Here is a 12,926-nt window from a genome sequence, read left to right as displayed (position 1 = left end):
CAAAAGTCTTCAAACACACTAAAAGTGCCGTTTTTCCCCAACTTGTCGTCTTTTGTCTCCTTCCTTTTTGTCCCTGCAGGGCTTCAGCAGATTCTGCAAGTCGCCCAGACTTCCCCATGTGAGCTCTGCGTTCATTTAATACCCATCCAGGTTTTCAAAGTGTTTTTATTCCCTTTTATGATGTGCTTTCTGAACTTGTTAGTACGTTGTTACAGAAACGGGAGCACTGCACTGCATGCACGGTCATAGAAAGGGCATATTATTGAGGATTCATTTTCATACAAAACAACTACAGCGCTCTCAGTGAATCCAACATTTTAATAAGCCTCAAATTTTAATATTTAAGAAAGTAAAGAAAGTAAAGATGAGGTTTTGTCTTTCTTAAAAGAATTTCAGTCCCGATTTATCCATTTGGTCTACTTTCTAGTGAAAATATCTTAGCCAAAACTAACTAACACGTAACTTTTCAGCTACATGTAAAGGCTTGTTTTAAGTAAATAATTCCTTAATGTTCATGAAAAAGTTCTTGTTCTATTGGCAGATTATTTAACTTATAACAAGATATTTTTCCCATGTTATAAGTCAATTTATCTGCCAATAGAACAAGAAAGTTTTCATGAATATTAAGGAATTATTTACTTTAAACAAGCCTCTATATGTAGCTGAAAAGTTACTTTTAAGTTAGTTTGTCTTATTTTAAGTGGAATAAGAAACTAGTCCAAAATTACTTTGTAAGATTTTGTGTTTTTGATGTGCATAGAAATTATTTGAAAATCTATCTTCAGGTATTTCTTAGCCCACTTTTGATATTTTAAATAATTTATCTCAGGTGTACAAAATCCAAAACCCACACATGCAAACTGAGTAAGTTAAATCTTTTTTTGTTTTGTTTTATTTTACCCAGAGACAATTAATCACACCTTGAAGAAGAGTGTCAGTCTCCTAAAACTACACAAAATACAAATACACATCAAATGGTAAAGTTAAATCCACTAAGTTTATGCAGCTTAGAGTTGGAAAGTATGCATTAAATGATGAGATTATATTACCTCGTTGCCTAATAATTACACACAGTGTAATTAAAGGCAGAAGAAGCTATTTCCCCTGGTTTCCAGCAGCTTGTAGATTTTTTAGGCAAACCCTCCTGTTTTTCTGGGACATACGGTGCTGCAGCTGGTTCTGTGGGACGGTCTGGGCGAGGTTTTCCTCTCCAGGTTGAAACTCGTTTAGAAGAGACAGGGCAGTCCAGTCCCGGGAGTTAGCTCACTAACTGGGTCAATAACTCTCTGAAATCTTCTGAGCTACTTTTTTTATCTTGTACCGTACGCTCACCCGTCTCTTTCTGCTATTTTTAGAGCTGAGGCCACATTGCTCACTTTATTGGTTGTTGAAATGTACTTGCAGCTTCAGGAGTGATTGGGGTAATTAACCTTTAGCTGGAATCGACACAGGCTCTTTCTAAATCAATAATATATTTTAAAAAATCAATAGTTGCTCATCATTGTATTGATCTGCTGGGGTGATAAGATCTGTTTTTGCAACATGTATTTCATTTCCTGGTTTCATATTTTAAAGAGCAAACCAGGATTGTTTTAGTACATACTGTCTCAAAAAATCTTTTTAAAAATAAAATACAAAAAAAAATTCAGTTTATTATATTTTGCAAGAATTGCTAAGTGGTACTAACATCACTTACAAAACTTCTTTATATTTGTTGTAAAGGACTCTTGGTTTATAGTGGAAATCTTTTAAAAAAATGAACACTTGGGAGTGGCGCAGTCAAAGTTTGGACTTAAACGTGATGGAGATGTTGTACCATTACCTTAAATAGGTCCTCCAAGCCCAAAACTGTCAAATGAGGCTGAATTAAGACAGAACTGCAAAGAAAACTGGGTCCCACAGCAAAGTAAAAGTAAAATCAAAGCTTAAAACCCACCTGTGTAGAGTTGCCTCTGATTAGCAGTAAATGAAACATTGATCAACATATTTGATGTGTATTTGCTTGATGATTTTGATAATAAATGGCAAAATTTAATGTTTTTAAGACTACTGTGTCTATTTATTGTGCTCCTTTCCAGCAGTCACCAAAGCTCCCTCCTATTGTTGAGACGACGTCGGACGACCCTGATGACGCCTTCCACCTCTCTCCAGCCACGCGCTCTCGGCGCAACCTCTTGCTGCCCAATTTCACCAGCCCGGTTCGCCGCACCTCCCTGGGGAACCTGCTAGGAGACGAGCTGCGTCAGTTCAACGCCCTGCGACGTTGCCGTTCACCAAACCTCAGCCGAGGATTCCCTGGACAAAGCTTATCCCCTCAGCCACCTTCAAAAAAAGAGCACAGCACTTCCTTTTCCACCTCAACAACTCAGGCTTCAACAACTTCAGCCAAGGACGAGCTGGGAGACGAGCAAAAACCTGCAAAGGTGCTCATCCCGACAGTGATGTGTTTTCCACCACCGGACCTCAGTCCCAGGTATCAAGACATATTTACCTAGCTTTTCTACTTAGGTAAAAATGGCAAGATGAAGCTGAATGACTTGAATAATGCAGTTTATTTTGATAGTATTATTAGTTAACTACCTGTTGAAACTGATGAAGTTTGTACAATTCCATGTCCACATCATTAGAACTAATACGGATCTTTGGTATCTGAAAAAAATAATGGTGATAAATCAATTATTAAAATAATTGCCAACTGATTGAGTTGATTGTGGTGGCGCAGGGGGTTAGCACGCCCCACATTTGGAGGCCTTAGTCCTCCACGCGGACGTCGCGGGTTCGACTCCCGGTCCCGACGACCGTTGCCGCATGTCCTCCTCACCCTCCTTCCGGGTTTTCAAAATGGCGCCGGCTTAGCTGGCTGCCTGCAGACGCAGCTCCCGTCGTGTATGTGTTAATCTGTGTATAAAAATTCTTGCTGTAACTGCGAAATAATTTCCCTGCTGGGATGAATAAAGTAATTCTATCTATCTATCTATTCTATTCACTAAATGGAGAACACAGACTCAAAAAAGACCATTTGCTAAAAAAAAAAAAAAAAAACCTAACCCTAAAAGCATATTCGGCGAAATGCTTTAACCTGTTCAAAATATATACACATTTTGCATTTAAGATACAAAACACCTTTGTCCATAAATTTGTTCTATACAAATCTCCTCAAAGGGAATAGATTTAGCTTTCCTAGACTCAAATTTACTATAGGAATGCTACATTGCTGCATTTTACACATTAAAATGTTTGTTTTCTTATTTTAAAAAGCAATTGAATTACTTATTTGCATCTTAGTGTATTTCTGATATTGCATAAAAAAGGCTTAAGTGGTTAAATGAAAATTCAAACCATTTTTTTTTTATCTGATTAATCAGTTAATCGTCAGAATGATTGATAGAATAATCAATCCTTAGTTGCGGCCTTGATGTATTTGTGGTTTTTTTATCTCTTCACTGCTGTCTGCACAACTAATTACCCACTGGGGATAAGAAGACAGGAGAGGTACAAGAGATATGAAAAAGAACAGGATGATGTTTTAATAAATTATTAGGCATATGATATAAGGTGTCAAAGTGAGGTATACAAAACTTTGCAGGCAGTGGCACATTCCACAAAGTATGTGGAAAAATGATGGACAACCTCAAATAAACAGCAAAACATTTCAAATTTGGACTCAATATAGACCTACATTTAGCTATAATAAAAACAATTGGCTTAAAACCAGCTCCCTGTTCAAAAATCAACCAATCCAAAGTGGTCACATATCCAGTCAGGTTTATGCTAGGAGCTAATGAATGGTTATAAAAAGAGTTTGAATTCTCTGCAAAGTGCTAAAGAAGATTTTACCAAACATCAGGGGGGCTGTCTGCATAAATAACAGCGTTGATTAGAGTAAATCCCAAATAAATTCAAATTGTGCACACAGGTATAATTTTAAAGAAGCGTTGGAGTTCACTCCAATAGAAAAACACAGAAGAAGAATGATGCTCAGTCTGATGGTGTCCCACAACTCCTGTAAATGCATATTACAGCAGATGTCACAGTATTTCATTACTAGAGGACCTTATCTTGCTGCCCTACCGTCTGTATTTATAATGTATCACCCAGTAAGCTCCACATGTGGGTAAGGGCTGGTTCATACAGCTCAAATATCTCATCCCATCACATCGAAACCCACATGGGCGTCTGCCAGCTGCAGCTCTCATGGCACATTCTTGGATCATCTTGTGTCTCTGATGATAATTGAAAAAGCTCTACTGTAACATTAACCCACATTCTCCATCTCCTATCAGGGTTGTAGATGGCATCGAAGACAACGGCCACACGTTCCATTTCACCGTGGAGCACAGCAAGCCCAGCTCCAGAACAGGTGGCATCACCCCAGGTAAGGCACACCGCCCCCCCAGCCGCAGTGGTAAGCTGGAGGCCAGATGGCGTGGAGGTAAACCGGAGAGTTCAAACAGTGGGTGCATGTGAGGCGGGCCTGCCTCCTTCTGGGGAAATCTGAGAGCGCAGCAGAAAGCAAAGACAGCCAGGTGTCCACTGTGTCAGAGAACATGTGAAAGGACAAGTGAGGTCAGAACGGGGTTCTCACTGTCTGAGTTTCTGCTGATGTCTGTTGGCTTCAGGTCACACAAGGTCCGGTTGATTTACTTTACTGGAGTCAATATGCAGTTTTTGCAGTGCATTTGTAGTACGAAATATATGATGGAAATTTTCTGCCATAATTCGAGAGCACACATTTTCAGTCTGAAAGCAGGATTTCATCTTTCTTCTCAAAACTTTTAGTACTTTTGTTAACATTTTCAGTTTGAAAGCAGGACTTAATGTCTTTCTTCTTGAAACTTACTCCTTGTACTCAAAACTTCTGCTGTCTTTCAAATATTCACTCTGCTTTCTTAACTCTTTCTCCTCATGCTCAAAACTTCTCTCTGCTTGGCTCAAAACTCCGTGTGCGAACCTCTCTGCTCGCGCCCAAAATAAAAAAGTACTGTCGCCTGGCAACCTCTCAGCCGATACGTGTGCTACAATCGATAGTAGCCACACAGGCACACCCACTAGAAGAAAACAAATGCACCCAGTATAACACTTTCATTCTATTGGCTGAGAGGTTGCCAGGCGACAGTACTTTTTGGTTTTGAACAAGAGCAGAAGTGAATTCGCAAGCGAGCAGAGAGGTTTGCAAGCGGAGATTTGATCCACTTAAAGTTGCAAATCTTATGTTTGTGAATAAATGCATTTTTTTGATTGTAGCAGAAAGTAAATTGTGTCAACTATAATCGCTGCTGAGGAACATTAGTAATTTAGAGAGAAAAGGAAAAGCAAATTCACAGTGACTAATGCTTTAGCCTTGATCAGAGCTAACGTATGGAGGAATATTTTTATTTTACTATGCGCTGGTTCTCTGAAAATCCTCAAAAACTCACTCTGACTTATTTTAAAACAAAGGTTCATAACCAACAAGGCTGCCATCCATTCATCCATTATCTTCTTGTTATTTTTTGTGTTATTTTTAAAAGCTGGAAGTGGATCTGATTCCATTATATAGACTTTTAAAATAATCTCTACCTTCTGCAAAAGCATAAATACAAACTATTGTCTGTTTTCATGGTTCACTGTGCTTCCTAATTACTCTCTCTGGGATAATGTCGCAAAGCTTTTTGTATCCGCTAAATATGTCCAAAGAGTAATTTGTGTTTCACATACTTCTCACACAAGGTCTGCATTTTAGCAAAGAGCTGATCTGTTGCCATTTTGCCACATTTAATTTGGTTTAGTTAAAAATCTTCACTTTTTAATTTATATTTGTGTAAACTGCAACCAAAGCAAAAAGCATTGGATTCTCAAAGACCAGCTCTGTTCATAGATTATGAGGAGTGTCTCAGTCTTTCTGGATCTGGAGTTTCCAGTGAAGAAACATTTTTCTCCCCCCATCTCCAATTCCTACAGCCACTGAGGCACAAATAGCTGTATATTGCTTGTATCTTTGGTGTGTTTATCTCTGTGTTACAAGTGCAGTTTGTGTCATTGATCCAGGGGAAAAAAGCAGATGGTTTGCATAAAAAATTTGAATAAAAACGTAGCAAGATGCATATTTTTGTAAATTTGCCCATCTAGTTTCTTGCTGCAGAACAATTCGTGCCGTTTCTAAACTATTTATTCTTGTCTTTTTTCACTTTTCTGTGTTAACGCATTGTGTTATCATGTCACAAAACTCATAAAATAGAGGCCTTGAATTTCAAATGTTTTTCACAAATGGAAAAAGTTAATGAAAAATGAAAATATGCACATTCTTAATAACCAGAACGGATTATAAGTGAGCAATAATTTTATCATTCTGAATCTATAGATCCACAATGTTTTATTAAAACTCATATAAAGTTAAGATTTCTGTGATGTGATTTTTTTTTTCTTATGTGTTTTATCTTTTTCTCGTAATTCTCCAGAAACCACACAAACAAATGCCACTCTGCTGCAGGAGACGGAGGAGGTGAAGGAGAGCATAGCTCAGCTAAATCTTAAGGTAAAGTAAGTTAAAACAGGATTAAGAGTAAATATGATTTACAGCCATGAAATTCTCTTTGCAAATATATATTATGATATAAAACCAGTTTTAACACAAGCACAAATTGGGATTTTGTTTACTTATTGGCACCTCTGGTGACAATGTGTGAACAGCCTTGAAGCAAATTTATCTTATATGAAAACAGCACTTATTTTTGTTTTTTAATTTTATTTTTATTATTTCAACCTTTATTTTGAGGACATTTTGTCAGTGGAGGAATAAATATTACAACCTAGAGGAGCAAGCCACGTATATTTTCTCTGTCTTTCCTTTCTTTCTCTCTGCCTTTCTTCTTGAAAAGCTACAAAAAAATAAAGGTCACTATTTCCACAATTATTCTTTCTTGTTCATTTTAGTGATCAAAGAACAGAAAATGTGGTCTTTTTTTTTGTTTGTTTAGTTTCCAAACTACTGTTGGCATGTTGGTAACTTGCTTGTTTTTTTGTATTTCCTGTTTTGAGAAGTGACTAAAAGAAAAGAGCCTTATATCTTAAGTGATGAATTTGTTACATATTAGATAAAAGGAGTCTTAATGGGTATTTTTATTATTTTGTTTTGCTACCTACCTCATAGGTGACTGTATTTACAAGGATGTTGGTTGCTTGTTGGGTGTTTGTTTTGTTTATTCCTTTTTCTTCCTTGTTGGAATTGTGATTTTTTTATTTACTTATGTGAAACGCCTAATAAATATATTAAACACTAAATATAAGGAGTATCAGCAAGTCAATCAGTGATATTATGCTGCAATAACATAATTTGATATATTTAAAAAACAAACATATTTTCCAGGTGCCAGTAATAGTGCTTTGTATTTTGTTGCATCATTTCTGACACTATATGTACTTGACGGATGCTTTGCACCTAATCTGACTGTACATGGAGTTACATTTGGTGCGTCCAGATGGACCCAGTAAGGTGCGGTCAGAAGTTAATATTAATTAATCAGCAGGGCACTTCTGCAATGCAGAAGAACATCAGGAGTGCTGACTCAGAAAAACTCAGGACAGTGCAGCTCTAAGGTGGCATTTCTAACCCCCTCCCCCAAACATCTTTTCTTCTTCTCTCATTAGGACATCTTTGTTATTATATTCACACATAATAAACTTCAATCACACAAGCTGATTAATTTTCCCTCCTTTTAGGACTTAGGCTTAGAATATGTTTTTTCCTTCTACTGACTGTTTTAGTATTGAATTGTACTGTAAAGTCCTTACTGTCAAACGTCTGAATGGGGCGTCTTTTTTTTAAAAAAACAACCTTTTCGTTTTATTAAGCGTAATATTGTGTGTGACCTTAGAAAGTTAAATACTATTCGCATTCCTTTAAAGGCAGCTTTAGTTTATTCTAGGATGCTTAAACCACCAACATTTGACCTTTAAAACAACTAACTAGTAACACAAACCCCCTTTTCCAGTAACAACGTGGCAAACGTTTCATTTGTACACATCATAAACATCTGTGTGTTTTAATGTAACAGCATGAGTGAGGTATGAGTCGTCCCAGTACCGCGGTAAGTGGCTGCACAAATGTAACGGCGCCTTCCAGTGTCTCTCTCCCACCCAATGGGAAGACTTGAAGGATTTAAACTGTTTTGGAGTAGTTTGGGAATTTTTTATTGTCACTGGAATATGATGGTGGCCTCCTTCCATACAATCGGAGTTCAATTCAATTACCAAACCTAAAAACATTTTTGTTTTGATCCATTTTTGTTAATAGCAATTTTCAATGTAGGTGAAACCTGGAGAGTTTTCTTTCTTCGTTCTATTTTCCAACCACTCATTCATTTTTAGCCTGCAGAAAAAGCGCTAAGCCGATAAAAAAAAAAAGTAAATTGACCAATAAAATGTAGCATTTGGCATTCCTGTCCCCACATACTCACAGATGTGAACTTCGTACAAGATGTTTTGGCACAAATTATTTTTTTTCTCCACAATTTTGTTAATAGTAGAGAAGGGTTAGATCATAAAATCAAACTATTTTTTTTTACTTAAAGAAAAATTTCAAGGTGCGCACAGCCTTGCAGCTGCAGGCACTACTGACCTCATTGATGTATTTGAGATTGGAGTTGGTTTAATTACTGCAGAAATCCACTTTATCTTGGTCCCCTATTGGCGAACCTGTTAGCTTTAGCCTCCAACTGGATTTAACTGAATTCAAACCTTGCTTCAACAATTCTGAACTATTCTTTTAAGTTTACTTTGCTTGACGTTGTTGTAAAAAGCTTTTTAGTTGTAATAACATACTTCTGTGCTCTACACAGGTGGGCGTATTAAACCAAGAAGTATCCGAACTCACCAAGAGCCTTCACAACATGATGCATCTCCTCCAGGCTCATATATCTGTAAACCACCACCACAAAACCCCCTGCCTTTCAAGTCCTCACTCTGTTCATACGGTGTCCAGCTCTCCCATGGCCCCCAGCACCTCCACAGCTTACTGCCTTTATACCAGTCCGCAGAGTCTCAAAGCCTGGGGCCACCAAAGTGCACCAGTCGCTACCCAGCGGAGCTACAGCGAAACTGTTCAGTCCCATAGAAACCAGTCTGCCACACCAATCTCTGATGCTTGTCTGCGACTTTCACTAAACTCTTCATCTAAGTTAGGTTTATGCCATAGCACTGAAAGCATGGCTTTACCTGTATGGACCAGCCCATCTCCGTTTCATGTCGGTGGAAGTCCTGACTTGGTGCGTCATTCAAGTCGGGATGAGTCCCGACCTCTTGGTGCTGGTCCAACCTCCATCAGCCAGTCCCATCCCACGCTGTGTCTGCAGCCTTCCAGTGACAGTGATGAATTCGCCTGCCTTCTATCCAGCGCTCCTGCAGGTACATCCACACGCAACCTGCTGAACCCAACGCCTCAACCCTCCAGTGATGTTCTGGGTCACAATCCGACCTTCCAGATCCACGACTCGCACTCCTCCCTCCCTGCCGCCTCTTCACTGCCTGCATTATCCGGCCAACCGTCCGACTCCTCTCTGGATTCGGGATCAGCACAGATGGATGTTTCGGCGCCCCGTCTCACACTGGGCGACCCCTCTGCTTCAGAGCACACCAGTTTGGAGTGTCTGCTGGGCAACAGGGACTCTGTGGAAAGTAAGGACAGCGAGAGCATGTCATCACGAAGGTCCAGCATTGGTGGTCAAACTCAGAGCACCGAGCAGTCATGGTGCCTGGATCTCACAGACTGAAGCGTCCACTTTTGAGTTAGACTTGGCAACAGTAGCTGCGTTTCCACTGACCATAAAATTGCGAAAATTGGAATTACGTAAATAAATTCACATGCCAATTTCAAAATTTCTGTTTCCCGCATACACTTTTTCCCAATGGTTTCCTGAGATGGCAGGTTGCCTGTTTTCTTCAGATACCTAGTTAATTTTTCAATGGTTTTCTCGAGATAATGAATTAATCCTGATTATTAGTGTGTGTGTTAAACCTCATTCCATCCTTCAATGCATGCCGTTATGCACAATTGCAAGTGGCATGCATTTAAAGGCTGGAATGAGATTTAAAACTCCTGATCTCAAAAACCATCAGGAAATTAATTCTTTATCTCTAGAAAAGCATCGGGGAAAAGTGTATTTGGAAAACAGGAAGTTATCTCAGAAAAAAATTACTCCTTGTTTTGAGAAAATCATTGGGGAAAAGTATTTATCAAATCGTCCTCTCTCGGCTTCCGTAGATTTGTGAGCCTATCAAAATTGGTGCTTTCTGCAAAACTGAAATGGAAAAACTTTTCCCCATCCAACCAGTTTGTATACAGCAGCAGCACGCTTATTTGTGGGAACTGATCTCCTTGGACAACATACAGCTGGCTCCACCAGAGCTCTCTGCGTCGGGCAATTCATCAAAACGTGAGTTTATTGAATCGGTAGCTCTTCTGTAAACTCGCCGACTTCAATTTCCCCAAAACACTACATATATATGTAGTCGCCCGTAATATAAGGAGCTTGTTGCCCCAACGTCTAAATAAGGCTGCGATCACTGCAGCCTGAAGTGACCCAATTCCGATTTTTTTTTAAAATTTATTTATTTTTTGCCGTAATGCGACCTGTATTTGATCCTTTCATGACAGTCTGAACAACACAGGTTGGATTTTTCCGAATGCGACCCAGACCACTTGGATATCCGATACGTATCCGATCTTTTCAAATGTGACCCGAGTCTCAACGGCCAGGTCCTGAACGTCATTGATACTCGACAAACGTCACTATTCTGCGTCCTGATACGCCCAAGCGGGAAGAAAAACAACAACCATGGCGGACTATAGTGAGGATTAAGTTGTTCAAGTGCTGGCTTCGGTTGGACAACTTCAAAATCATAAGCTATGCTCCACCGTTAGCCTCCATGTTTACTTCCGCAAACACTTCTTCTTCTGTTGTGTTTTATGGCAATTTACAGATTTTGTGCATTACCGCCATCAACTGGACGGAGATGTAACTTCAGAAATTAATTTTTTTACTATCCATCTTCAAATAAAAAAAATACTAAATTATATTCATACTTATACACTCACACACACTAAATCCTCTCAGCTATACCGCAAACACTGAGCACTGCTTCTTTTTTACGGCCGTTGGGAAAACACTGAACACGCTCTCTGTGACGTCATTGCGCCCCCTAGTGCGCATGCGGGACACTTTCAGGTCGTTTGCAGTTCACACAGGGAATCACATACAAGTCGAATATATTTGGAAGCATGAACGACCATGGCAAAAACAAAATCCGTTTTGACAAAAAATTGGAATTGAGTCACTTCAGGTTGCGGTGTGAACGTAGCCTAAGACGCTGATGTCTGATAATGGGCACTACTGCAGTTGCTGAAATATGAATAAAACTCGTAAGTGTTTAGATCCATCACCACCATTAGTTTTAATGACTGAGCACATAAACAAGCTTGTATACGTGTGATTTAAATTCAATTACTTATTTTATGTTAACGCCTCAATTGCGAAATTGTGTTTTTTCGACATTAGCAGATTATCGGAAAACTTTTGTGCACATTTGTAATGGAAACGCATCTATTGTCGCTTCATCGACATGCATCTCCATACAGTTTAAAACGTCTCTAGCAGATTGTTAATCTGTACTTTTTGTTACCATCCTAACTCGTGGGCTCCTGCATTTGTCACTTTCTATGCAACAGCATGTTTTTGTGCATTATATCGGCTTTACTGAAGTGTGTCTTCAGCTCCGCCACAGGAGCCGCAGTATATATGTTGTATATTTTTCCAGCGTCCTCAATCATTTTGCCATCTATGAAACCTGTTACCTCTCTTGCATGGTAAAAGTTGTTTATTCTTTTTCCTAAGGAAAAGTGTGTAAGCATTCTACATTTCTACATCTACTATTGATTGTGTACACAAATACTGTATTTATACAGAAAGTGAGTCTGAGCTATTGGATATTTTCATATAGAGAAAAACTACCATGGCATGCCTCACTTTGCATGTATGAATATGTGCACAGCATAGATTGTCTGTTTTTTAAATTATTTTATTGAATGTCAATCCAAAATTCAGCATTTTCTTTTCAGACTGTTGTATATCCACTGAACTTGTACTTTCTGTGCCCTTCAAATTATCTGGAAATTTAAAGACATTTCCTATTTTCCACACTTGTCAAATTAAGTATAACATTTAAAATTTAATTTTTGTCATATTTTCTGTAGTAAGTATTAAAAATACACCTCTGCTGAAGAATACAAACTAAATGTCCATATTAAACTGAAACATTTAAATCGTGTTCATCCACACAAATTCCTCAGAGGGAAGCACAAATTTTCCTGATTAATTAAGAGTACTTTATTCTTTCTGAAAAGTTTCTCCTTGGTTGTCAAAATAAAAAACTGAGACCGCATCCTAAGTATCTTTACTGTGTTGAGTTGGCTGCATAATAATGTTCATTATCCTGCTGATTGAGCCAATCAGCAGACCCACAACACCACAGATTCTGCATTATACTTAAGATTTCTGGGGACTAATTCAGTCTTTGGTTCATGTTTGACTCAAATGAAGTGATTTTTGTAAAAAAAAAAAAAAAAAGATAAAATAATAATATTCTCCCAAATAAAGTTTAACAAACTCCACATGGTTATATTTGGGAGACCTGTCAGTCGTTTTTTTAATGCTGCAATTACATTTATTTTGAAGAGATTTTTAGATGTACTAACACCTGTGGAAACGTTTTTTTTTTGTGAATAACATACATAAATTGAAAGTTGAAAATGATTCCTGTGCTCTATAAGATTAACTTGTTTTTTCAACCACTGCTGAAAACCATCACCATTACTGTGCATGAATCACAAGTTTAAAAGAAAGAAAAGACTTGAAATGCATATTTCTGTATATTTTTACCAAATTTTCACAAAC

At 38.2% G+C, this 12,926-nt stretch overlaps 1 protein-coding gene across 1 annotated transcript in view; it reads left to right on the top strand.

Annotated features, from left to right (window-relative positions):
- Positions 1-12,414, top strand: part of LOC114152198 (potassium voltage-gated channel subfamily H member 4-like) — a 54,747-nt gene extending 42,333 nt beyond the window's left edge. The window contains exons 12-16 of the mRNA XM_028030006.1: positions 80-118; positions 2,079-2,473; positions 4,284-4,375; positions 6,438-6,514; positions 8,817-12,414. Of these exons, the coding sequence (XP_027885807.1) occupies positions 80-118; positions 2,079-2,473; positions 4,284-4,375; positions 6,438-6,514; positions 8,817-9,746 (1,533 nt within the window). The 3' untranslated portion in view covers positions 9,747-12,414. The remainder of the gene's footprint in view (positions 1-79; positions 119-2,078; positions 2,474-4,283; positions 4,376-6,437; positions 6,515-8,816) is intronic.
- Positions 12,415-12,926: the final 512 nt, after the last annotated feature.

This window comes from Xiphophorus couchianus, chromosome 10 (genome assembly GCF_001444195.1).
Source record: "Xiphophorus couchianus chromosome 10, X_couchianus-1.0, whole genome shotgun sequence".
Classification (NCBI taxonomy): domain Eukaryota; kingdom Metazoa; phylum Chordata; class Actinopteri; order Cyprinodontiformes; family Poeciliidae; genus Xiphophorus; species Xiphophorus couchianus.
Note: the sequence above shows the minus strand (reverse complement) of the source record. Positions and strands in the feature narration are given on the sequence as shown.